General features: G+C 44.6%; 1 protein-coding gene across 1 annotated transcript in view; it reads left to right on the top strand.

Annotated features, from left to right (window-relative positions):
* Positions 1–27,539, top strand: part of MAD1L1 (mitotic arrest deficient 1 like 1) — a 305,040-nt gene that overhangs the window by 79,661 nt on the left and 197,840 nt on the right. Inside the window, exon 12 of the mRNA XM_082064189.1 lies at positions 19,014–19,158. Within this exon, the coding sequence (XP_081920315.1) occupies positions 19,014–19,158 (145 nt within the window). The remainder of the gene's footprint in view (positions 1–19,013; positions 19,159–27,539) is intronic.

Genomic DNA, 27,539 nt, shown 5'->3' with positions numbered 1-27,539 from the left:
TTTTTTACCTTCAGTTTCAATCTCTTCATAATTTTTCATGTACAGAAAAAATAATTCAAGAAAAAGCATTAAGGGGAAAAAGGGACAAAATATACCAAGCTTGAAGACCATTGCCAAGAAAGCATGAGGCTGAACGGATTGGGATGCTCTGGCACTCGATGGCACGTTGCTCATGGGAGAGCAGCATTTACACAACACATTTCCCCCAGAAACACTTTGGTTTCCTGGACTGGCACAGAAATGGAGAGGATTCGTCCTGTTCTTGCCAGATCTGGTAAAGCCCTTAGTCACGAACTGCAGAGCTTTGAAATGAAGTGCTAAGAGATGCACTTCAAGGCTTCTGATCCAAAGTTTGCTGGTTGATCGGGGAAGACGACGTGTGTTTTCAGAGCAAAATTAGCTCACGTGGAGGGCGAAACGCAGCCAGAGACGCTCGAAACGTGATGTAAGAACCACCGAGCAGGTCAGAAAAACCCTGCTGGACTGTAGATGTGAGACAAAGTGCATCTTCCCCTTTCATACTAATTTTTTCCTTAGCCGCACAATTTCACGCTGGTCGGAGCCGGAGGGTCACCGTCTAATCCTTTTAATTGCTGTGATTCAGAGGCAGTTTTGGAAGCGTCTTCTGCACTTAGCACACTGCCATGCCATTCTTTGCTTTTCGGGCTTCATCTGTCTTGAACGGAAGCGATGCCAAAGTGTTTATATGGTTTTCTTTGCTGTTTGCACACAAGTGTGTGCGGATGAGTGTGATCAGTGGGGCGATGACGTTTAACTAAGTGCTACTGCAACCTTATGGATGACGTGAGACTTACATTTCCTCTTCCCCAAGCTGCGCTCTTATCCATAAATGTCACACTTCAGGACTTTATGTGCGTATGTACATACACATACGCTTCAGATTAGAGAATGAAATGCATAATCGCTGGTAAATGAACAGTAAATGCTTAAGCCGCTCCTCGGTCAGCCCGCAACCCCCTGCTTAGGGGTGAGATGCCCATTTTTATAGTAGTTTTGCTCCATCAGATCATTTCCCCGCTACGCAGCGTTTATGGAGCGAATGCAGTTGGGGCATATTCAGAATAGAGGGTGGAAAATGCCCAGTTTTAGTCTCAATCCCAGGCACAAACCAGTTTCAGGACACTGAAATGTTCAAAATGATCCATTTATGAAATTAATTTACATCTCTCTGGTTAATTATCGCTACTATCTGCAGCAAACACGGGAAATTTTCGCTCTTGTTTTTGAAGTCTATCAGGTCCCGTGTTTGTCAAGGGACCCTCCCGGGCATACGAATCTGCGTTTAATGGGCTTGAAACACTTTTAAGAAGAAATGTGGCTGAATGAGAAATGTCAGTGTCTCCTGCAAACCAGTTTGGGCTGAAACTTCATTAGAAATTTTGCAGAAAAGACGACCCACCCCAACACATCTGTACGCAGCACAAACAAGAGTGGAAAAGCCTACCTGAGGTCTGACCTTTGCTTGAAAATTAGAATAGAAACTAAGCTGCTCAGCTGTTCTATACGAGCAGACTAAGCTTTATGTTAACACAGTCGCAGTCGATGGGACCCGGAGGAGAGCAAACAGGAGACTTAGAACCTACCTTTCAAAGTAAATTAGATGTTCCTAAAGGCAAGACATTTACAGCTATTACAGTCTCATATTTATTTGCAGTCTCTTTTTCCTTGCATTTACAGTTAGATCTACTCTGCTATTAAATATAATCATTAGGGGTTTTTACCTTATTTTTTGGAGGCATTGCATTTTCAGATTGATTTATTTTATTTTAAGATGCAGAGAGCTACCAGCAGAGCGTCGTGGTTGATCACACTCTGTATTTCACAGAATCCCAGAGTGTCAGGGGTTGGAAGGGCCCTGGAAAGCTCATCCAGTGCAATCCCCCCATGGAGCAGGAACACCCAGCTGAGGTTACACAGGAAGGTGTCCAGGCGGGTTGGAATGTCTGCACAGAAGGAGACTCCACAACCCCCCTGGGCAGCCTGGGCCAGGCTCTGCCACCCTCACCATGAAGAAGTTTCTTCTCAAATTTAAGTGGAACCTCCTGTGTTCCAGTTTGCACCCATTGCCCCTTGTCCTGTCACTGGTTGTCACCAGAACAGCCTGGCTCCATCCTCCTGACACTCCCCCTTTCCATATTGATCCCCATGAATGAGTCCCCCCTCAGTCTCCTCTTGTCCAGCTCCAGAGCCCCAGCTCCCTCAGCCTTTCCTCACACGGGAGATGCTCCACTCCCTGCAGCATCTTGGTGGCTGCGCTGGACTCTCTGCAGCAGTTCCCTGTCCTGCTGGAACTGAGGGGCCACAACTGGACACAATTGTTTGGTTTTTTTAATCAATGCACACTGAATCTTGTGCAAAAACACACTAATTTTTTCTAGTGAAACTGTAAGTCTGGCGCCTGTCGTCTTCTCAGCAATCCAGATTTTACCTTCCGAGGTCCAAACTCTGCATCGGTAGCTTGTGCCACCGGGATTTCTGTCTCGCCCTCGCTTGGAAAGATGGTGAGAATAACCACAATTAGTTGATGTCAAATTGGTCTTGGTTTTCAAGATTCAGCGGGGAGTCTCGGGAGAGCAAAGGAAGATTGTTGAGACGGGTGTATGGATTAGTTTATGTCTCTCTTCAGGGCTCTCTCCTGGCTGAGAGATTTGTCTTTGGATGTCAGTGAAAACAGGCCCTGCAATTAACTTTACATAAATAGATTTGATGTTATTTAACACGATTGCTTGTGATGTCTTTAGAAAAGCTTGAGGAGAAAGTGGAATACATACTGGGAATTGTTTGAATATTCAATATTGGTGCTCTGCCTGTTGGTATTTTTCAGGAAAGCCGGCGCCAGCACTTGCCAATGCAGAAATGTGCAATGTGCTAAAACCATTATTTTCTGCTTAACAACTTGTAAGACCTCACAGGAATCTTATATACATTTGTTCTTATCAAACTGCTGGTATGTTTCTTAGGGGATAAAAAAGCATTTTCAGAAAAACCCCTACCAAACCTCAAACCTGCAAATCTGCCAACCCAGGCCATGAGGGCTGCAAACTCAGATTGTGGCTCACGTTTAAAATATATGCTGAGGACTTCACAGAATCCCAGAGTGTCAGGGGTTGAAGGGCCCTGGAAAGCTCATCCAGTGCAATCCCCCCATGGAGCAGGAACACCCAGATGAGGTTACACAGGAAGGTGTCCAGGCGGGTTGGAATGTCTGCACAGAAGGAGACTCCACAACCCCCCTGGGCAGCCTGGGCCAGGCTCTGCCACCCTCACCGCGAACAAGTTTCTTCTCAAATCTAAATGGAGCCTCCTGTGTTCCAGTTTGTACCCATTGCCCCTTGTCCTGTCACTGGTTGTCACCAGAAGAGCCTGGCTCCATCCTCCTGACACTCCCCTTTCCATATTGATCCCCAGGAATGAGTCCCCCCTCAGTGTCCTCTTGTCCAGCTCCAGAGCCCCAGCTCCCTCAGCCTTTCCTCACACGGGAGATGCTCCACTCCCTTGGTTAAGCTGAGTCTTCAGTTTGGGGCAAAACTGAAGTAATTTCTCTTACACAGCTCAGGTGAAAGCACTTACATTTTCTGGCTTTGGAGGAAATAAACAGCGGTTACTAAAATAAGCAAGTAGCAGCTCGTGTGCTGCAGCAGGTTCAGAGAGATGAGGTGTCTGATAACCAAAGGAAAATTACACACACTCGGCAGGGTACGATTGTTTCACAAATTACTGGTATTTCACAAGCCGTTTTGCTTTCAGTGGATCTGAAAGCCGCGTGTTACCTTGTGCATCCAGTCATGGTTGTTATTGCTTATACGTGACAGTTTCACCGCAATTCTGGGTGTTGTGTGGGAAACTGGGGAAATAATATGTGTTAGTTTCAGCTGCAACCTTTTATTTCAGTTTAACAGTTTAATTCAGCCTTAAAAAAAACACTCTAAGGGGTTGACAGGCAAGGTATTTTTGCTCAGCCTTTGTTCTGATGATGATGATGGTGGTGGTGGTGGTGGTGGTGGTGGTGGCAGAACCCCAAATATAAGTTTCTCATCTGGTTTAAAAATACCAACTCGCCCAGGTGATCTCTCCAAGAACTTGCTGTGCTGTAGTTAACAGTTGTGGTCTGATTGTTCAGTGCAATGGAAATGTTGGGTTGTACCGGAATTCCCTGTCACGCGATGCTTTTATCCCACACAGTGGGCAAAACGAACTATTTCATAGATACAATTGAAAAATTGAACTTGTGAAACTGGTTTTATTCTGGAAATGCTACTGGAAAACTCCAACTTTTTTTTTTTCACAAAGGATTCTTTAATAACTTACAATCAATAGAAATTTTTTATAAAACCAGGGAAACAGTTGTTTCGCTGGACTGTTCTGCATTGATAGAATTGGAACACCGAGATCCTGCGAGCGAGAGCATGAGCTGGTGATCGTTGTCTAGGTTTGAGAACTGTCAGAAAAGCACTAATGAAATCAGCTAGATTAGGCTTTTAAAATACTCCTGTATGAAATTTTTAACAAGTAATTACAGGCTTATGGATTTTTAAGATATTCCCAGGTGTTAAATATGTATATGTTATCAGTAACGGATAGTTCGAGCTGTGGCATCAATAATCTCTAAATATATTAATGAATTCAACTGAGATTGATTGACTGTGTGTGAGAGTGATTTAAGTGATTTCAAGTAGATTTCTCAATATATACTCATTTTGAAATATTAAAAAGTCATAAAGTTACCTAGAGATCAGATGATATTTACTCCTTTAGGCATGTGTGCTTTATAGCATGATACTGTATAGTATATTTGGATGCTTTCATAGATTTGGGCTTTTGCTATGTACTGTTTGGATGCAATTTGAGAATAACTTTGAACAGCCGTAACATCAAAGGAAACTCTTCCCTGGGTGAGCGGGTCCATCAGTTTGGGCAGCGAACGCGCACAAAATAACCCCTGAAAATCCTCACTCTTGCTCATTCTTGCTTCTTTTTCTCTTGCCATTTTCTTCAAAAAAATAAACAGAATAGGAAAAAAATCCAACCCTAACTGACTTAATATGGTCTCTCCTGAAAGTTAGACCTGGGACCACACACGTTAGGAATATTGAAACAAGCAGTGGTCGGACTCCTTAGTCTCAAGTTTAACGCAGACCCGTGTCTGCCCCCCACTCCCCAGTGATCTTTCCAAAGATCTAACAGGCTCTTGACTAAAGGGTACAAAATTATTTCTTCTTTTACATCTAGTTCTTCATCTTTCTTGGTTCGTTCAAAGATTTTTTTCTGATCCGCGTGTGTTCCTGTTGTCGTTTGCTCCCGCCGGAGTGACGAGATGGTGCCGAAGCACAGAGAGCAGAGTCCTTGAAGCAGTTGAATGGGAAGATGAGTTAGTACAAGAAAAATGCCCTGGGACATGAATTGCTTTAATTAAAACCTCCAGGCAAAAGTTAGAAGTCTCAAAGTACATCTCATGTAGATAAGATGGCAGTTTCTTACTGCTTTTTAATGATGTTTGATGTGTATTACAGTTGAGCAAATCTGTTTTGCAGTAGTTATACATCCACCATATAAATTCGGATTTTTGTGTTTTCATATTACCATACAGATGTTAAGAAGCCTGTTTATGCACAAGAATCAGATTCCCAAATGCGGAATTCTGTGCATGAAAGCAATGGTTGAAGGCTAAACACGGTTAAATTGACTGTTAAACAGGAGTGATTGTACGGTAACTTTGGAAGGGGAGTCTCTCCAATGCGCCGCAGCAGTGAACAGGTTTATTATACGATTATATGCTTAGGAAAAGCCCTACCAGAAACATCAGCCAGTATTTTAATAGAATGTAAAAGAACTAATCACAATACTTGCTACTTTTGCAACGCTGTGTAGGATAAAACTATACAAGTATTCCTATAATACGCATTGATAAGTACCATGTGTTCACATCTATATATATACACACACACAAATAAATATACATATATTTGAGGTGCAGGAGTTTTCTAAGTCTCCACTGTTGGTGAGATGCTGAGAGTTTCCGCTCGATATCCCGCTGAGGCTGCGGTTCTTCGTGGTGCCTCCGGTTGTACCAGAGAGCAAAGCATCCCTCCCCAGCTCTTTTCCCCCTGAATTCTTCTCTAAACCTTAGGATAATGATAGAAATGATTCATTATTGAGTTAGCCTCCACTATAGGGTTGACTTCTTCTGTCTGCCTGGGTGAGTTTGAGGTGTGCTTTCCTCCCAGAGAAGAAGGAAAAGTGAATTCTGCACAGAATAGCCGCAGGTTCTCTTTATCAAGTGTGGCCGATGCTACATTGGAAGCGTTTCATTGCTGCTAACGGCAAAGCGGTACTTGGTACTTCGCTGGGGATTTCTGAACTCCATCAGTCTTCACTGCCAGGAGTCAGCATGGCACGGTAGACCAAGATCAAGGCTAAAATCAAATATCATTTAAATAAATAAAATCTAAATTTCGAGCCTAACTCCGTGATTTTTCTGCCTAGCGGTGGAATGCTGGTTCACCCTCTGCGTTAGCGTTTTGCCGTGATTGAAATGACCACGTCTGCTTTCCTTACAGAGTGAGAAACAGATATTATTTTGGATAAATGAAGTATAATTTGGATAAATGAAGTATAATTTGGATATCTTGCTTTAACGCAAAGGCGTTCCTCGTAACAGGGTGCTTTATATCTTCAAATGATGTTCAACTAAGCATCATTATTAGCACATAGGCAAACTACCCTTATGTATCTCTGCTGTATTCCCATACCCATTAGCATCCCAGAGATTTGCTTTGTGGATTTCCTCTCTCACAACCCCTGGGTTATCCTCTGCTGCCACAAAATCCTTCCAATGCCTTTCTTTGGACATCTGGTGGGATGAATTGTGTGGTGGACCTCAGACAAGCATATTCTGCCTAGTTACATTTCTGGCTACTGGTGTGGCAGGAGTATTATTAGTAGGTATTGTTGCATATTGATTTGCATTTTCAAACTGTCTTTCATTGAAGACCATTAATGGAGCTTCGTAGCGATTACTTTTTCAGCAGCTTCAGCAGAGCCTGATGGAAGCCAAGTCCCACCAACCAGCGAGATGTCCCAGCGGGGTCCTGGTGCTTTGCCAGCAGCCGGGCTTGGCTGGTCTGTGCTCTGGGCTGGCGGTGGGATTTAGGTCCAGGTTAGTGGATGTACTTAATGCTGGTCATGCCCGCGCTGCTTCCTTGTGATGGAAGATCAGGTGTCTTGAGGTTACGAGTATTGGTGTAGTGTCTGTTCTGTGTGTATGTAAGGTCATTGGGTTATGGCTGTGACATAGTCGTCCCCTCTTGATGTAGACGAGCCAGGTCACCAGGTCTCAGGTTCTTCAGTCTTGTGGGTCTTGTGGCTGATGGAACACGTTGTTCTTCTTGCCTCTGGTGAGAAGGGGGTGTTTGCATAGGAGATTTGCTTGGTACCTTGCTGTGCTGTGTAAGCAAAGAACCCTTCTATCAATTCATACAAGAACTAACCCTGCCTTTTTAAAGGTCACTTCTGTCTCAGTCAGCTCTTAAAGTTCAAGAGGAAATAAACTGCTTAGAGTTGGCATTTTTCAAGTCAAGTGTCAACTTTCCAAGCCCCCAAGCCAGCGAATGTGGAGGAAGGAGAGATTAATAAGTGAGCTGCTTGGCTGATACAGTGATTGTGCAGAAATATTCCCTCTTTTCTTTCCTCTTTATGGGGCTTTGGAATGAAATGGAACGTCGCTGAAATATCTCACTTTCTACTTTTCACTTTGCAATGCAAAAGTGTCCAGAGTTCCTTAGAAGTGCTTCTTTTCTCATTAGTCCACTGACAGCAAGCAGAGAGTTTGTCAGCTCCGCTGAAGTAGGACACAAGGAACATTTTGTGACAATGCCAATACCGAAAACCTCCTTTAACCACAGAATCTTATTACCCAGCGAGAAAAAAAATGCACTTTCAGGAAGCAGCTGAAGGTTGGAGTCTGTAAGCAGGTGCTTGCCCTTAAATGCATTGACACCTTTTCCCATGCGGGAGGCAGGGGATCGATAAGGAAATAAGCAGGAAGAATGGGCTTGATGAATGAGGTGCGATGGAGGCAGCAGGGGAGCTGCTGGCGGGAGGCGGGCGGCAATCGAGGGGCACGCGGAGCATAAACCACCCATCGCTGCCAAAGTGCCTGTATCGACCCTGGAGATGCGGCCGCGCAGGGGCCGGCGCTGCTGGTTGTGGTGGTGACGGCTCCAGAGAGAGCGAGTCCTGCATCCCTGTTCTCCTTTTGGCTTCTTAGTTTCAGTCTTGGCAACTTTTCCCTTGTCTGTTCATTTTGCTGGCCCATATAAGCTCTTGTGGAAGGTTTTCCGCCTAAAAATGTCTTCTTTCTTTCATAAAGGAGTTTGCAGAAACCAACACATCAGCAGCATTAGCTTTCTTACTTTGCTTTCAGAAAACCCCTATTTTTTTAAGTGCTAGATGAATCGCCCTTGCCAAGTATCTCTGTGTTTTCCAGTTGTACGTTCTTAACCTTCTTGTTTGGGCTATAAATTCTTAATGTCGGAATGCTCTGTGGGAAATGGTGGTGATAGCGTATTAAGGTTTACATTTCCAAATGCCTTTAGAATAGGAACGATTTTCTGGTTTCCTCTATATGCAGGTGGCCACTCGATGTGAAATCACATGTTATTTTTTGTGCCCTTTGCGTTCTTCTGTAGTTCAGTTTGGTTTCTGTCGATACCTATTTAAAAGAAGAACCCTTTGGAAAATCTGAGCCTTTGGAATTTTGCTTTGGTATTCCTACTTCTTATTGTCACCTGAAATTGCTGAAAATGGGTACTGTGTGTCTGTTGACTGGAGAACAGATCCAAAGCAGATCTCTTCTCCTTGCTTGAGGAGTTGATTCATGGTCCTTTTAATTCCTATTGACATAATTAACAGAAATCCGTGACGAGAGGTGCTGTGAAGAGTCGGGGGCAGCGGGAGGGGAGGATCATTCTGCTCTGGAACATCTGCTGCTCTGGTCACCTCTTTATGTCCATCGAACTGCATCTCAAGCTCATCTTTAGATGTGTCTGTGAGGCACCTGTGACTTGTAGCCACGTTTTACCTGCTCTTTGGTGCGTGATCCCTTTCAGTGTCCTGTGCAGCGTTTGGGTGCCGCGGTCACGGTGCAGTTGGAGCCTTTGGAACGCAACGGAGCGCTAAGGAAGCAGCTCCCCGTGGAAACGCCGTCCATTCCTAACACTGAGAAAGCCTCAACGCAACTATGTTCAAATACAATAGACAGTTGTGGCCTGAATTCTTACATATTGGGAGATTTGGGGCAGTTTTTGAATACTTCTTTTTTTTTCCTGAGAAGCTTATGGTAGCAGAGACTGATGAGCTGGCCCACTTGCTGCTGTAGCCAAGAGCTGGCAAACTGCATCTCTGAGAATACTTACTTATTTACAGTCTGGAAATTGAATATGAAAGAGATTAAATGACAAAATATTCACCTAAGCAAACGCAGCAAAAACGTGCACCTGAGTAAAATGTAAGCTGGATGAGATCTGTTGGTGTGCATGAAAAGTAAGAAACCCCTTTTTTTAAACTCTTTTCCCCAGATTTGCAATCCGATCAAAAATCCACCTAAACCAATGAATCGGTGCTATAATTTTGGGAAAGTCTAATAAAGGAGCAAATGTGCAGTGATTCTTCTCACATCTTCCTCAGTTGGAAGCGTAAGGATTTCTTGAGCTGAAGGTGAAGGTATTTAATAGCCCATGATGAATTTTCCTCCATTAATTTGTTTAGTTCTTCTATTGAAAGAGACAGTGGACAATTGCTCCTTTTTCACCTCCTGCCACTCCTGATTTTGCAGACTCACGATTGTTTTTGTCCTTCTCAGACTGCTGTAACCGAATATAATAATGTAGGCTGAACATCTGATTTTCTGCATCAAATCAGTTCTTCCTAGTTATTGAGTACTGGCCAGAGGAACATTTGCCAGGGCAAGAGAGTTTGGATGGTAAAGATTTATCAGGGCTTGTCTGCATTATTCTTCATCAGATGGAAAGTGGAGAAATGATGCTGGCATGGTGAAGTGAATGTTAAAAGGCGGAATGGGAATAGAACTGATTGCTGTGTTAGAAATGCAAGCCCAAATCCCCGTGGGCTGGGAAGGGAGCAGATGAAGCAGAGCTGAGCGCGGTGTGACCTGAGGGTCTGGCAGCTGCCGGCCCTTCCTGGGAATGCCACAGCGCTTGGGGTTGCTTTGCATTGCGGGAAGCGACGTTTGCAACCGGCAAACTGGCAGCTCTGCCACTGTGTGTTGACTTTGCTACGGAGAGACTCCCACAAAGGTGAAGGCGGCCACGCTGCTTCCACAGCCCAGGAAAGAGAGAGGAAGAGTGTTCCATCAACCTCTGCGTCCAAAAATAAGCAATTCCACAGGATACTAAGGAGGATTAGCCAAAAGGGAGTTGTCATGCAATCCAAATTAGAGGTTGGTGCGTGACCTCAGTGGTGCTGCTGTTTGCCTGGGGAAGGAGGAGGTGAGTTCTGGGTCCCTCCGCATACAGATGTGGAGCTCCAGATGTGACGAGCCGTTACAAACCCTCCAGCCCAGACACCAGTTGTGCAAGGGCTCCTGCTGCTTTTTATCCAGCGTAAAACTGCTGGTTTAAAAGCACCGTGGAAACAATCCAAGGGCTTGGTGCTTTGCTACTGAGGGCAGAAACTTCTCACCGTGCCTGCTGAATCCGCTCTGGGTGCCATCCCTTCCCTCCAACGTTCCCCTGTGGCCAAAACCAAATTACTTTGAACCGAGCTGTTCTTGTGTGAGTGATAAGGAAAGAAAGTGACTTGTTTGCCACGTCTTTAAATTCACCTCCCTATCACAACTTCACCCCAAAGTGAAGCAGCTGACCTCTGTGCTCATCTAGTGATTCTGAAACCTGCAACCGCTGCAGGAAGGCTGTTTACCTGACCACCTGACTGGTTTCTGTATAAAGTATTCATTATAAAAAGATTGCATAGCAAATGGTATTGTTTTATTAAACATTTAAAAATATTGATGCAGAAGAATTGATGTAACAGGGCTCTAAATATCGTTGTTCTGGCAGTTCTCCTTCCACAGTGACAGGTTTATTCCTCTTGCCTTATATTGCTTCAAGGGTTCTTTGAGCCAATTTAGGGGAGAGAAATTAGAGGAAAATAGGTCTCTGTGCCCTGCAGGTAAGTCCTAATAATGTCAACAGACCAGTGGAAGATTCAAATAGCGCTGTGATTTCTGGGTGGCAACAGGGAGAACAAACATCCGTAGAGTGTTTTAGGAATAACGTTAGCAGGACTTCATTAGCGAGTCTGTGCCGGCATATCCTCAGCATGGGGAGCAATCGCTGCTTGGAAGCGGTGGCTGAGAAAGCAGAGGGTCTGTGGTTGAGCTGTGTGTGTTGGGCTTACAGTGGAGCTGCAGAGGGAATGGCAGATACTCCTGGACCCCAGTCTCTTTAGTCTCGGTATCTGACACCAGATGGCTGGAGACCAGCTCTTCTCTGCTTTGTGGGTCTGTCTGCGTATATACACACCCAAATGGATGTATACAAGAAGTAATTTAATTGGGACGAAGCTAATTCCACACTGGATGGGTTGGGGGCAGCTTCAGCTAACTCTGCTGTTTTTCTTACTCTTAGATATATGTTCTTGCTTCTCCCCCCTCTTCCCAATTTAAAGTAATATTTGCCACATATAGAAAATAATAACTTGGAAAGCAACATCAGGGTTGCAAGGTGAAGCTGTCAGAGGGCAGGAAATGCCAGAATTGAAGTCACCTGGTGCCTCCTTAGTCTGGTTTCCCATACTGTGCAGGGTTCACTTGGCAGAGATGGTGGATTATGTTGGATTAATGAGGAACTATTCATGCTTCTATTCATTCTACAGATAAAATTAGTTATTTCTTATGCTAACGCTTTTATACCAGATGTAAACCAAGGAGAAAGTGTAGCCTTATTTTGGGGATGCCATTCTGGAATATTCAGAACTTGTTCTTTCGAAACACTTGGCATTACCCAAGGCTTCGTATGTTGGGAGCAGCTGCTGTTGATGTCAGCAGTGGTGTCAGTGCCCAGCACTTGAGCTCAGCACAGAGGATTAAACAGGTAGCGAATAAGCACCCAGAACTACCTTGGAAGAGTTGGTGGCATCATCTGGGGGCTCTGGCATAGCCAAAAATTGGAACCAATTTTTTGGTGAGACTTTCAGTTGCCTTAATGTGGGACCATTCTCTTTAAGCAATTTCTCTGCTTTATTAATCTTCCAAGTTTTGCAGCAAATGAGGCAGAAATCCTTAAAAAAACAGATGCAGTTAGCAGAGAATCCCGATTCATTATTGAAGCCTGGTAGAAAACATCATACATTACCATGTCACATTGCTTATGGCCACTTGGGAAATTCCTGCTCACAGGTCAGGTTATTTGGTCATGGAATTTTTAATAACTTTGCAGTGTTAAATGCTTCCATGTGATGGATGTAACGACTAGCAGGTCTGTTACAGGGCTGTGCTTGGTGTGCTCGGCTCACAGCAGAGCCGCTTGGACGGCCGCTGAGTCAAGGCAGGTGGGAGGCGGAGATGAGATGAAGTTAAATTGGTGCTTGTGAGGAGGAGAAGCCAAGAACAGCAGTCTGTCCCGGTGCTTGGCATAGATAGAGAAGTGACTTCTCAGCCATTCCTTTGCTTTTATCTGGGCCGGTGTTCCATGGGTAAGCGCTTAATTGTTTGGGTTTATTTGTTGTCAACAAGGACCTGTTACAAATCCTCATCTGAGTCCCCAGTGAAAACCTGACAGGTTTTCCTCACATAACCCGGGGGGGTTTCACTCACAAAAGCCTGATGCTGAAATGCTGAGCCGCAACTTTGAATTTCAGTGAGAATTAGGGTGAGGGTCCGGCACTGAATTGTTCTGCAAGAAATCTTTTAGACACGTGTGTTTCTGTGAATTCACTCAGGTAGCCTTAGATTCAGATCTTAAAAACAAGGAAGTGACTGAGCAGTAATAGACAAGGCTCATTTCAATACTCATTTCAGTGTGGAATACAGCGATGCACATTGGAAATGAGCTCTCATTGGAAAAGGTCATTTGAAGCAGATCGGCAGAACCTTCACGAAGCTGTAATGAGTCATGAGTCTGCGAGGGCTCACTTGTTATATTGCAGCGGAGGGTTTAATGTTTTGTTTTCGCATCTAAACAGTTTGATCATCTTTATTTTATTAAGATAAGCTATTATCTAACTGTCAAGAGCATAGAATTTCAGCAGATTTCCTTGCTGACAAGTTGATTCAGCACAACCGTTCTACTCGCTTCTTTCCCTACTTCACTTTTCCTTTATTTTCACCCTCTTTCAGCCCTTTATCCTCCACAGCTCCCGGCTCTCACGCTGCCATTTCCCAGATGAATTTCTGCTCTCACGATGTGTTGGTTTGAATGTACAACAGAAACTGGAAATGTCCTTAGTGACCTGTGCTGTCCCTGTCACCGGTTGTCTGGGGAGCTGGGCCTGGGACCGGCCGGCTTGCTGCGAGGGACAATGCTCCAATTTAGAGCGTTTACATGAGACTTTTTACATTGCACACAATACTGGACTGGGTTGAGAAAACTACGCAATGCCTTCACCTCACTTCTGATTGTGCAACAAAGTCAAACCCTTCGGGAAAGTGTATTTGGGTTTGGTGGGGAAGGATGGAGGTAGAGGCTTAATCCCCATAGTGAGGGAGAAGCAGAAAAGGACTTGCACCAAAAGAGTGAGAAGTTTTGACTTTCTTCATCATATTTGGCGTGAGTTCATCCAGCCCACAAGTGTGATTATAGATTGGTAACTGATGGGGCCAACTGCATTATTCATTATGGTTCTGACTGAAATGAAATCATGGAGGGCAATTTTCTGTCTCACACTTCAAGGTCAGATGAGAGTATTTATTATTCCCTCTCTGTTTATCTGAGAATGCAAATTGAATTTAGTGATTCAAATTGATGAAATGTTAGAAATATAAAACTCATCAGAGCCGACACGAAGAGAAATTACTGGGTAGAGCTGGCCAGTGACTTCATCATCCCGTGTACGGGCCTCTGGTTTGATTAGTAATTATTTCAATCTTTGGGTTTTCTCATTCCCAGTTTTGTTTCAGTTGTTGTCATTTTTGTTTTCAAAGGAAAAAAAAAAAGTGTAATAACACTTGGAAGCATTTAGAATGTGAATGAGATGATGTGGATAAAGGCAGCTGCAGAGCGGTGCTGGGATCGGCCTGGACAAAAGGTTTGCCTGCAGAATTCCTCCTTGGGCTTGTATTTGGAGCCTCGTTTGTTTTCCCCCTTTCCATGACAGTTCCCATTCTCCGGGATTTTGCTCCTCGCGTTGCGCTGAGCGTTCCGAGCCGGTTTGGGATGTGATGGGGAAGGGAACAGCCAGTTGCCATCTTCGGGTGCTGGAGCTCCATGGATTTCCATGCTGACACATTGCCCACAGCTTTCCTCACCAGTATCTGGAGAGCAAGAACTGGGACCTGCAAAGGGGACCCGATGAGCGTGGAGCTCTTACTGAAATCATCGAGTGGGGATATTCTCTTCCCGGCTCCCTGTGACGTATTTTGAAGGATCTGAGCGTCTTTGCTGAGCCGGTGTGCCGGTCTGTGGTCAGAAGGCATTTCCATAGCGAGCGTCCTGTTCTCTGCAGTGTTGCCAAGACACTTTTAACTTGTACAGGGTGGATTATTCTTATCTCAGAGTGGGAGTGGAAAGTCCTTATCAGTGAGTGCTCTTTAAAAGCAGGCAGTCCTTCGTAATTGCCAAATGCCACGTAGGAAATCACGATACAGAGACAGATGATACACGCTGCACAGGCTATGGGTTAATAATCATAGAGCACTGTTGTTTTTAACTCCTGCTTTTTAATTACTTGCCTTTTATTAGGAACATTTAGTATTTGCTTCTCTACCAAGCACTGCAAAGGGAATCAGTTTGCTCAAGATACACATGTTCCTGACTTCTTCATCCAGAACAAGAGCTGTGAGCATTTGGACATCAAAAAGCCCTTCCTAGAATCGTCTGTGTAAGCTGTTATAAATCGCTTTGTGTGTTCAATATCAGCTTGATTTTCCTGTAGCCAGTTTTACTGAAGACAACAGCATTTTCAAGTTAGTAAGCGTACAACAAGCACTGTGGCTTTTAAGTGCCAGTAGAAGTTTTATTCACCAAGTAAATGCCTTTAGTAGAATCTTTTGCCCTATGCACACTTTAGATTTGGTGGCTTAGGAAAAGGACATTTATGCCTTGAAATATTTGACATTCCGGAAGTTCGTGCTGGATGTGTTTTACAAACTGTTCATGTTTCAACTCCAAAACAAAACACAGAAGTCTCTCACTTATTAATTAAGAATTTGCTTTCCTCCTCATCTGGATGGTGGATGTGGAAAGCATGTTTATTAGCGTGACAGTACATCTCACGTGGAGGGCCCGATTGAATACCCGTTCAGACAGAGCCACGCTGCCCTGTGCATTTTGGCAGCGTTCTGGTTTTGGTTCCTTTGGGTTATTGTGGGCAGCAAAGTCACGTATGTTGCAGCAGGTGTATTGACCCCGTAATGAAAGGAAGCAGACGGTGCCTGGTGTGAATTTCTTTTAGTAAATCCTAATGCCTGCCAGTCAATTATTGCTGTTGTACCCGGGCTGTGACATACAATTAGTGGTATTTTTGTTCTATAACCATTCACATTAAAGGAATTGCATTTCTAAGCCTGATATTTAGGCTGCTGGTTAGGGAGTGAAATTAAATACTGTCTCATCAATAAAGTGTATTGTCAATATACCAATAAAGGTCTAAACATCTGTCTGTGTCTTACCCATTCCACCTGTCCACATTAGAAGAATAATTCTCTTTATGTTGTCCCCTCATTATAAATTCAGTATAATTCAAGTCGTCCTTGTATTTAAAGCAGCAATGCGATGTAGCAACTGCTTATTTTTGAATGATTCGTGATTTATGGAGGCCCAATGATGGTGAGTTACGTGAGGGCCTTTGAGAAAATACAAAGTGTGAACCAAGAGAGAGTCTGTAGATGTTTGCTGGAGACTTGGGAGAAATAAATAGTGAGAAGAAAGCTTGTTCTCCTACTGACTGTAGGCTGTTTCGTGTAGTAAAATAGTCTAAAATAGTCTTCTCCTTCCTTTTGTTTTTTTTAGTTTACATGTCTCATACTTGGGAGTCCCTGCAGCTCCATGCTGGGCTTCTCGGAGCCCACACCCGTCCATTCACCGGCACTTTATCGTGGATCATTTCTTTTCCCTTTTAACATAAGATGGAAACGTTTCTGTTTTGCCCAGCCCCTCCTTTCCCGCGGCCTGTCCCTTGTAACGTTGGGTTCTTTTTGTCACCTTTTCCCTTTTGTCTTTCCTTTTGAATTCCTGTCTAACGGGGGAACAAGTCCGGGCCAGGAATGGGGGCTGGAGGGAGGGCCGGACGGGATGGAGGATGCACGGACATGCTGCAGTTACCCTGTTGCTCCTCACGCCTCTTCGTGTTGGTTCTAAAACCCCTGCGAGAAGAACTAGAATGAAAACCCACATTTTTGTTCAAGCTCTCAGTTTATCAGTTTCCACTTGGTTTATGTCTTTGTGTGGAAATGTGTAGATAGGCTGAAAAGGCTGCGAGTTGTCAAGCCTCAGGAACGGCTGTGCTTTTCTTCATCCAAATGTCTTGCTACAAACCAGTTTCCCTTGCTCCTTTATGCCTCATTAGCTTGCGTGCTAACCTTTTTATTTTGGACTCTGTCATGACGATGTTGATAGTTGCCGCGTTCCTTTGCTTTCCCGCTATGTATGTGCCATAGCACTGTCACCGCCTTCCCCCTCTGTGCATCTTCAGTGCTCTTCCCATCCACGCTCTGGTTTTCGGTGCTTTCTCTTGGATGTGATCCTTGTTTCTGTGCCAGTGTCTCATCTTTCCCCGAGTTGCAACCCGACCCAGACAGTGTTGCTCTTCCAATGGTCCCTGTGCCGCTGTGGATCTCTCGTGTTCCTCTCAGGTTGGTGTTCCAGACTGGCTCTGGCATCCTATTTGCCCCCTGTTATTGTTTTTAGTATCTCTGAGCCGGTAACTTTGCTCCTGAAAGGCTGGAATGATGACAATAATGCTTTATGGATCATTGGGGAGGGAAACGAGAAGCAGGCAGCTGCTTTTGTAATTTTTTGAAGGAGATCATTAAAATGTATCTTACGGCTTCAGTATTCGCTCGCTGCCGTCATTGTTCTCAGTCTTTCAAAGAACATTCTGGAAAATGAAGTTTTATCATTAAGATTACATTAAAGTGGATTACAGAAGGGAAGAGCGAAACATGAAGAGTCTCAACAGCTCAGAACAGAAAGATGTTGGCATCTCATTCACTGGGCTGTGGAACAGGGAACATTAATAGGCTGATAAACAGAAATTACTTTCTCTTTTTAAGGCTTAAAAGGTTTACTTTGAACTCCCGGAGATTTTAAAAAATGCCAGTTCTCCAGGCTTATGTTGAATGCAGAACTTTGGGCCTATTTTATATATATTTTTAACGCTTGTTTTGAGCAAGAAATCACTTGTGAGAAGCTGTAGGTGTCATCAGTGTGGAAGAAGAGTGTCCATGGCTGACTCGAGTGGCGTTTGCTGCCGGGCTCCTGCTTTCAAACCCTTTTTTGTGTCCATAAGGAATAGAACTCCTTTTTTGCCTTGATTTTTTTTTCTTATACAGACAGTTCATGTTGTATTTGGTGCAGTTTCTACAAGAATTATCACTCTGTCCTAAGAGAGGGAGAAAGGACCTCAGTAATTTGCTTTGGCACAGTATGGAGAGTTGTAAGGAAGTTGAATTTTGTGCTTTGTATAGCGAGGAAACCTGCGGCTCCATTTCTGTGCTCTCCGTGAGATGTGGATCTCAAATATTGTTCATTATTTCAAGAAGGAAAACCAGCATGTATCTTCTTTTCTTTGTGAGTGTCTACTCAGTCCACTCAGCACTTACAGGTCACAATATTGGGAGATTAGGAAAATAAAGGTTTCTCCATTGTCCAATCAAAATGTTTTGAAATAATCAAATGCAAGATTCTGGGTGGGTTTTAGTATTTAATCTTACATTTGCATATTTTTTTCCTGTTCTGCCTCTAATCAGGACTAAGTGTCTTTGATAGAGCATATAATATTTGCAGTAAGGTTTCTGTAATGTGATTTAATTTGATAGAACGCAGCTGATGAGGATTTTGTATAAAAAGAGAATATCGTTAAACAAACTCTAATGAATCTTAAGACAGGAGCTGAGGTCGCCTGCTCTCCCCATCTGTGCTGCCCTGTGTTGAAGGGTGATGTTGTAAACCGGGTAGACTGGCACGTGTGCATGGCTGTAAAGCCCGGCTTAGCACAAGTTTAGCAAAGTCTGTCTTAGTCCAAGCCCCTTGGAGAGGGGAATAACAGTTTAATTTTATCCCGCATTTCACAGCACTCAACCTGCTATTTGCCATCTTTGGATATTGGCTTCTAGGAGATTCTTTGATACAGATTTATTTTGTAGAATCCAACAAGTCTCCATCCTGTGGAACTCTCACGTTGTTTAATAAGAAGGTGGCGAGTGAGAATCCGTGAGAGTGAATTTGAGACGTTTGCTGAGGTTGGGATGGGGAAGGGACCATCCATCGTCACGCCGGCGTCTCTTCGTGTTCCATCACCGCAGATGCTGCTCTTGGGCACAGGTTCCACTGGTTGATTTTGAAATCGATATGCGATTATTTAAATGCTTTGTCTATGGGAGGCTCCATGATATTGGTTATCTCGTGCTGAACAAGGCTGCCACTGGGGTGGTTCTCGCATCTTTTGATGAGAAGACCCGACAATGAGGCTGCGGCTACTTGGTTTGCAGTGGTGCCACTGTAGGGTGAAATGGCTCCAGCCCAGTGTCCTGGTATCGTGGTGACCCTTCTCCTCTCAGGTTTTTCTGGTCTGACCAAGATCTCTCTTATGTTTCTTAGTGCCCGGATGCTGGAGAAGGCTCGGCAGCAGCTACAGGAGGAAATCCTGCGGGTTCAGAGCCAGCTCTTGGATGAGAAGAAGAAACGTGAGCAGCACGAAGCCCTGGTCAGACGGCTGCAGAAACGTGTCCTGCTGCTCACCAAGGTGAGTTTCTAGATAAGGGTTGGAAAACCTGTGTCTTTATTTTCCTCCAGGTGTAGTCCTTGCTATATCTTCTTTGTTCGCCTCCATAACTGTTACTACCAAGTCTTTGCTTAGCAGGTGTTGCAAGATGCACGCGACTTCTCTTTAGGGCTGTGTTGCGATAAAAGTACTAGTAGGCTTTGCTGGTGTCCCCCCATCTGGGCTCATGCTGTGTGGGTGATACGTGACTTCAGCTCAGGCCTGGCGTTTGTGTGAGGGCAGAGAATCGGGTCGTGTTGTCGCTGGAGTGCTTGGAGCCACTGAAGGGAATTTGTAATGGATTGGGCTGCATCGCCTCCTTTCCTAAAGAGAACGAAATGACGGCACCTTGTCAACTGTTCCTGTGGAAAAACAATTTACAGAGAGTAAGAGATTCGCCTTCCTCTTACGCTGAAAGTCTGTGCGAATGTAATGGCAGGCACTAGACCAGTAAATTGAAAATACATTTTAGATTCTTCCTATAGGACATATGAAAGAAGTCTGCATTATCCTATATCAGGTATGCTCGCGCAATGAAATTCTATACAATAATTTTGAAGTCTGTAGAGCATTGAAAACTTCATATGAAATTCTGAGAGTGCTCTTTCCCCAAAGGGAATAATAATTCTCTCTAGTCAGAATGATAGTTACTTCACTTTCCGAGAATACCGAACTTCACTCATCTGAGCAATCTCCCTGACGTTGGAAAGCTGCTCACGTAAGTCAGCGGCTGCGTGTGCGTAAGGTCAGACCCAGGTAGAGCACGTGAGAGGGACCCGGGGACGTCACCGTGCGCGGGGGACGGCGCTGAGATAGAAGCGTCTGAGCAAGAGGGGAAGGAGCTGTTCTGTTCCTTGCGCTTTGAGCTTTAATTCTGAGTGTCACCTAAAGCGTTTTCCTGGGTTTTAATTGTGCTGCACCCAGTTCTGTGTAATTCTGTGTCATTGTTGAGCCAAAGAAGCTGCGATATGGGGTGCGGTAAGCAGGGCTTATTGAAGCATGAAGCAACCGCTTCACAAGAGGATATATCAGATCTTCTGGTTGCAGAATTTGATGCCAGGGAGAGTCACATTAAGTGAGAAGAGAGAAATGACGGCAGTTCCTTCTGCTTCACGCTGAGGCAGACGCTGTGGTCCGGGTGGATGGACCAATCCCTCTCCATGGAAACAGAGCAGACATCTCTCGTCAGTGTTTCTCACAGCCCACAGCAGCCAGCCCTCCATCCTCTCCTGCTTTGCTGCTGCCCTGGCTGGCTATGACACAGGTGGATACCGAACCTGATAAAAGCCCTTCCTTTACCGCTTTCTCAGCCTTCAGCGTTGCAGCGCGCCGCTCAGCCCTGAAGGAAGCTTCTCAGGTGGTTGCTAAAATATTCCCTTTATTAACTTATTTCCAAGTCCTCAGCAGAAACACGTTTCATTGTAGAACACAAAATATCATTAGTTTTCTTTAAGCACTGGACAAAAAGACAACAGTACTTTGTCACGTAATGGATTGTACCCTAATTTATATCAAAAGACAGAGCCCTTGCTTTGTTTACTACGCTGCTTATCCTCCCCCTGGAGAGGAGTAGAGGAAAAGTTGGAAATGTCCTTCAGACCACGGCAAATGAACTTGTGTTATAACAGTGGAAGTTTTCAGCGTGCTGAATGATTCCTCAGCTGACCTGTTCTAAAGGATGCTGGGGGTCCTTCGTGGATAAGTACATACATTATGGCACTTGGGCAATCTGCCCATGGCTCTGTTTCTCCTGCTGGTTGCTCTTCTCATGCAAAATCAGAAGAAGGAATTCCATTTAATTAAAAAAGTACGATATTGTGATTTCAAATGAGATTGAGCAAATATATTTCCTATTCAAAATAATTATTTAACATTGAAAGCATATCACCTAGAATGGTATTTAATCATCTAATTAGTGGCGTCAGTAGTACAGTGTGTTTCTATGTAATCTAAGAATGGAAAAGATGAGCTCTCTCTATTGAATCTTTGTCTCATTAAATAGGACTGTGAAAATCTAATTTGGGGGAGACTATTGTATATATGATTGACTTGCCATTGCTTTTGATAGCGTGGTTTTTGCATTTGTGTATATTTGACCCTCTAGTAGGGCAGCGACTCCGTTCCTGTATGCTGAGCAAATAAGGATAGAAAGACATCGGCCGTGTTTAACCACACAAGTTTAATGCAGTGACAGCCATCCTCTCCTTGGGCTCAAATTGTAACCTGGAAATCCCAGGTCTTGAACAGGTTTTGAAAGATTAATAGAAAATGATAAGCTGTTTTTCATTTGATAACAGCGGTACCTAATATTTCAGTAGCAATCATACTCTCCTCAGGAGGTATTTGCTTTGCCAGTCTGGTTCCTTCTCAGCTTACTTTTATGGCTATTGAATTATTTTCCTCAGGATCAAGCAATACTTCCTGCCTTTCCCGGATTGCCTGTCTCGCTTGTTCGGTCTTTTTCATTTTCTACCTGCTGCAGTCTCTGCCTTTCTTGGCTGCTCTCGTATTTCCATCGCAGTGCATTTAACTTCTCCCTCCATCGATCGCTCCCTCGCCTCATTTACTGCTTTTGGGCTTTCTTGACCTCACTTGGGCGTTTCCAGTGGGTTCACTCTTTGGAATGGGCACAACTGTCCGTGTGGGATCTGTGGGTGAGTCACAACAAATCTCTCTGAAGAGCAGCGTTCTCCGATCTCTGACATACCCCACCATTCCACCTCTGACATGGGCTGCTGTAGGAGTGATATCCTCATTATTCCTGTTGACAAACTGCTGTTTAGAACACGTTATTTGATCGCTTTCCCCTATACGTCCTTGTAAATCAGGGCAGTAAGATTTCTGATCTGCATGTTTTCAGTGAAATGTGAGACTAGATTTGGACACCCTAGAGTTTTTCAGACATCGGTGGCTTGAAGGTGTCTCCTGGAACATCTCTCTATCCACTTGATGTGATGAAAAAGAAATCGAAGGGATGTATTCGCTCGCTTTGCTAGAAATCCACTTGACTGCATTTGCTGTCTGTTATGCTGTCTTTTTGCTTTGACTTGTTTAGAGTTTTACGGAAATCTTTAATCTGGGCTTTATTACCCGAGGTAGTTCCGATACAGGAGTAGTGGGAGGTGTCTGAAATGCTGGGGAAAGACCTGCTCCATCTCTGCCCTTTCTCCTGTTTGATTTACTGCTCTATTGGCTTTGAATGCCATGTTTACCTGCACAGTTTTGTATTTGACTTCTGTGTTGTCCTTCAGCTTGTATTTCTATTTTTCTGAGAGCATTGCGTACAACCCCTGGTCTTTGTTTATGAAGCAAGCTTATGTAAAACAGCCAATTCTACTGAATGGCGAAAATGCGAATCTCGTAGGAAATGTTATTTGACATGTAGGTCTCCCAAATGAAAAACCCTTTCTGAACATCCTTACCCAAATGCAAGCAGCTGCTTGAGTCAGTGCTTAATGGGAAGCAAGCTCCGGTCTTTTTGTTTCAGGAGGCACAAATGTACCTTGTGCAGAAGAAGTGAGGTTGGAGAAAAGCAAAAAAGGCACGCTGAAGAGCTCCCAAAGCCGCCTCATGTGGAGGGCTGAAGGCTGGGGTATTTTGGTCTTCATAGAGTTTTCACCTCCACCTCACCTGATGTGATTTTGCCTGGTCGAGATCAGCCCTTGTCTGTATTGGTTGTTTAGCTGCTGTTGGGTTTGCACCTTCCAGACTCTTCTCCCGCGCGTGTGCGGTTCGGTGGCTCTTTAAAACAGTTGTTTCTTCTCTGCACAGAGCTGGTGGATGTAGTGACATGGAGCTGCGGGGTGAGCAGGAGCAGCCTGGAGCACACGCGGTGCCTTTGAGCCGCGTTCGCTTGCTGCGTGTGCGTGGGCCTTCGCGGGAAGCTCTTGCCTATTTGCATACCCGAAATCTCAAAATGTGAAGCACAATTTCAATTTCATTTAGTTCTTGTAACTTATCCCAAATGAGTCCAATTTGCTTCTCAAATTGTAGACTTGGTGAATATACACTGTCCTAATTGCATCCCTTGGTCTTGTATAAGGCATAACGCAGCAAATGAATTAATCTCATTGTACTGGATGTTGTTGTTTCGCTGTGTTTATTTCCCGTCTGTGCGTTTGTCTGCTTCAGGTTCTCCGCTGCCCACGGAAAAGCCTGAAAAGCTCCAGTTTGTTTTCTGAGTGATCTGATAGGAAATCTGTTTCTATTGAGACATAATTTAGGCCATCACCATAAAAGCCGGAGATGAAACAAGTATTGATTAACCAACTCCAGCTGACTGTTCGTGCCACATGTTCCTGGAGGTATCTCTGCAAGAGTCGGTGTGAAGTATGTGAGTGACTCCCGGAGCCGGGAATGGCAGAGATGCATCAGAATTGGGACTGGGTAATTAAACTGTTCATTAAGCATGGCAGATGCAGAGTTCATGACTTGATTTGCCATCTGCTTTGTTTTGTAATCAGTAAAGATTTAAAAGAATGCTGACGGTTTCTCTGTCACATTGGGTCCTGCATTATGTTTTTCTTAGGAGGCAGATGATTTTAAAGCACAAGGAAGGATCTTAAAGTTCTGGAAATTCAGCGCAGAAGGTGAATTAACCCTTTTCCTGGCAGATGTGAAAAAAATGAGCTTTAAATATAGCAATGAGTAGCAATCAAAGCAGCCATGCTGGCAAACAGCTGCCTGGCAGCAGACGGCCTTTGGGCTGTCACAGCCTGTGCTGTGTGTCCCGGCAGCACGGCCGCTTTGGGGCAGAACCGAGCTGCTCCTCTGCCTTATGAGTGCTATCAAATGCTCTCCCCTGGCTGCTGTGATACGATGCTCCTGCCTTCCTTCGATCCATCTCATGTCTCCATGTCTGTCATTTAAGCAGCACCATTTCTCGTGTACCACCAGCTGTGTGCAGGATTGTTAACCGCGGTCAGCCTGACCCTTGCCAATCCTTTCCCTCCGCTCACTGTGTCTCCCCTTCGCAGATTTTTATAAACCCATAGAAGTTATCTTCCTTTTTATGCCTGCAAATAAACACATTTTAAAGCACTTCCACTGCTCCCTCTTCTGTAATTTAGTGAGGCAAGTTCTGTCAGGTAAGGAGCACTTAGATCACCCTGTGAGTGTGAGAAGAGGGGAGACAAGGCAATCTGTGTTTGAAAGAGACTCAACAACCCTTTAGGTCGAGCTCAGTTCCCTTTAATTTCAATTTGATTATATTAATCAGTTAAATAATTTCAGAGAAAAGGCGATTGGTAGTTACGGGCAGAGGAGGATGAGAGCAAGGGAAGAGAAAAGATCATTAACTGCTGTGGGACGGAGAGAAAGAGGTAATTGCTGCCTGTGGAGCACGGGGGGCTGGAACAGGTCTCTGCTGAATTGTAATTTTTAGTATCCAGTAACATCATGAATTTTAATTCTCAGACTCTGCTTGTAGGGTGCCTTTCCTAAAGGATGAGGACTAACAGGCCAGAAATGAGGTAGAAATGAGAGCGGTGAGGCCCGGGAACAGGCTGCCCAGAGCAGCTGTGGATGCCCCATCCCTGGAAGGGTTCAAGGTCAGGTTGGACGGGGCTTGGAACAACCTGGTCTGGTGGAGCATGATCTGGGGTGGAACGAGATGATCTTTAAGGTCCCTTCCAACCCAAACCATTCCATAATTCTATATAAAACACTTCTCCCCTCCGTTAGCTGCTGCTGTATTGATCCTGAGTTCAGCCTGATGCGGGACAGCTGTTGGGCTTTGTGTTGGTGGTTTCCACAGGAGTGCCTGGGTGACTGGATAAAGTGACGTTGTGTGAGGAGAAGGTGGGATCCAGGGGTTGGATGACGGCTGCTTTAGACATTGTGGGGTTGGGGAAACATCCCGTTTTGTGTTTGCTGACAGGCCTGTGTCTTGTGAGGTGGAAGTGCTTCAGGGAAGGAGAGTTCTGGCAGGATTTCTTTTAACATCAGGGTTTTTTCCCCTTACATCACCCACATTTGTTGTGATTTTTCTCTTAATATCGTCTTCCATTTACTTACTGTGTTATGTTTTAGTCCTGACCCGCCTAATCACCTTCTAGACCTCCCAAACATTGCAGTGTTGGGGGTGCTTTGCTGCACCACTCTTTGCCTGCAATGGATGCTCCATAAGGAGATTCTGCAAATATTTGTTCTGACAACAGGATTTTCTGTCTGTTGTAGTTTTTTTTTAATGTCTCTCACTGGTCTACTTCACCTTTCTTAATCGTCTTGCTGTCTGCATTGTAAGAACCTTTAAACCATGTAACAGCTTTCTAGGATATATTGACCTGATTTCAATATCTCTAGACCTCTGAGTCTGAGAGTGATTTTCTTCTGTCCTTTGTCAGTATCTAATTTATCTGCTTTTTCTTAATATTTAGCTTGTAGCAGAGTGGTCTGAGTCTAGTTTTCATGGAAGTTTCTATGCAAAACATGAGATAACAAATACAGGTTTTATGAGCCTCATCACGGTCTTGATGATGTTACAGAAGTCACTGGGCTCTGCAGCTCTAGAAACAGAGCAGTGTTGGTGGCTTCACCCGCCTTTCGTATGAACCAGACATAACATTTACTGAGGTGGTTTTCCCCACACTGCCCTTTCTGGAGGGTGCTGATCAGAATCCCATGATACTCTAGCGGCAATTTTTGCAGACATTCGTGCAATGACGGACTAACTTTGTGCCGATTTATGCTCGATGCTTAGTTATATTCATTGCAAGATCTTTGCACGCTTGACATTTTAAAATATTGTGTTTGGGACGTGTTATTTATTTTGAGACCTTTATTAAGCAACCTCAGTCTAAGGGTTTAATTGTTACTGATAGCTAAGAGTATAATTACGTCAGTAAAATATCAGCACTATATTAAGCAAATGGAAATTGTCTTCCAGGATAAAGTGAGTACAAGTCATTCTCCTTTGAAACAGGCTGTTCCACGAGGCCCACTAATGTCGTTTGCCGATATAATTGCAGAACCTCTCAATAAAGAATGAATGAGGAGAGCTGAAGTCGATGTGTGTGGCAAAGAGGCTCTCTGTGGTAATTTGGACACTGTGGCAGGATGCAACCCCCCTCTCCCCCTCCCTCCTTCATCATGGAAGGAGTAGACACATCTCCCTCTCTCTGCTGTTTGAGGCCAACGGCTTCTTTTGTTTGGCCCCAGGGCCGTTAGGAGAAGGGAGCGCGAGGCGCCCGGGGTGCCCGGGGCCAGTGTGGGGGGTGTTTGGAGGATCCGGGGCACCCACAGCCAGGGTGGGGGCGCAGAGAACCTTCTGGAACGCTCAGTCAGATCTGATCAGCCAATCAAAACCGGGACTCTGTCGAGACTCCGCCCATTGTCGCGGGTCTCTCGGAGCACGAGCGAGGTGCTGCCGCCGAGCCCCCGGGATGGCGGCTCCGCCTGCCTCGGCTCCACGGGGTGAGTAAAACTGCTCCTCGCAGGAGTGCCAGTGTATTTACTTTCCGTGCACCTGTGAGCGCGTATAAATTATTTCCTCTCACAATCGCGAGTGTATTTTTCCTCCCGTGCTTCCACATAAGCACGTGTAATATTCCGTGCACGTCTGCACGTGTATTAACCCTCGCAGGATTGCGAGTGTATTATAAATTTACCCTCGCAGAGTCGCAAGTGTATGCTTTCCGTACTCACTACGAGTACGTGTATCTCTTCAAAACAACCCCACAGCGTGTCCATGCAGTGTGTGCTCCCCCGGACTCAGGGCGGCTCCGGCGTTGTTCTGGTGAAGCCGTGTGCATGCACTCCATGGAGCGCCTGTTGTGTTAGTTGCTGCCCCTTAATAATTTTCCTCAACTGATATCCGAACCTGTATTTAAGTCACTTGTGGAGTGCTAAAACCCTATTTCTCACCGGTTTAATAAAAGTCATTTTGGACCCTGTTGTCCCTTAAACTAACCCGGGGGTGCCTCCGTGACAGACGCGGTGCACTGAGGCCATTTGGAAGGAGGGAGTATCTTTAAACCAGAAAATACTAATGTTTCTCGAGTTAGATTTGCAGATTTCTGAAAGACAGGAGAAATCCGTGTTTTCTGGCTCAGATCAGTGCTGCTTTTCTTGTGCTGGGTTGTCTTTGCCGTTCGCTTCCTCACTTCACCTGCTTTGCTCACAGGTTTGCTACTCACTCTTCTTTACTCAGTGAAGAAAACAGCGGAGTTGAATTGACCCGTGGGCCTCGCTTCCCCTTCCCTTTTAGGAGTGTGAAAGAGCGCATAAAAATTATCTTAGCGATTTTTTGGGGAATCAATTCTGTATAATGCTTTCCGTTGCTTTTTTTTATGTATCCGGTAAACCTGGTAGTGATAAAAATACAGCATTCATTACTATCTTTGTATCTGATACTTTTGAGGTGG

Source organism: Streptopelia decaocto (genome assembly GCF_964273445.1).
Source record: "Streptopelia decaocto genome assembly, chromosome: 13".
NCBI lineage: Eukaryota > Metazoa > Chordata > Aves > Columbiformes > Columbidae > Streptopelia > Streptopelia decaocto.
Note: the sequence above shows the minus strand (reverse complement) of the source record. Positions and strands in the feature narration are given on the sequence as shown.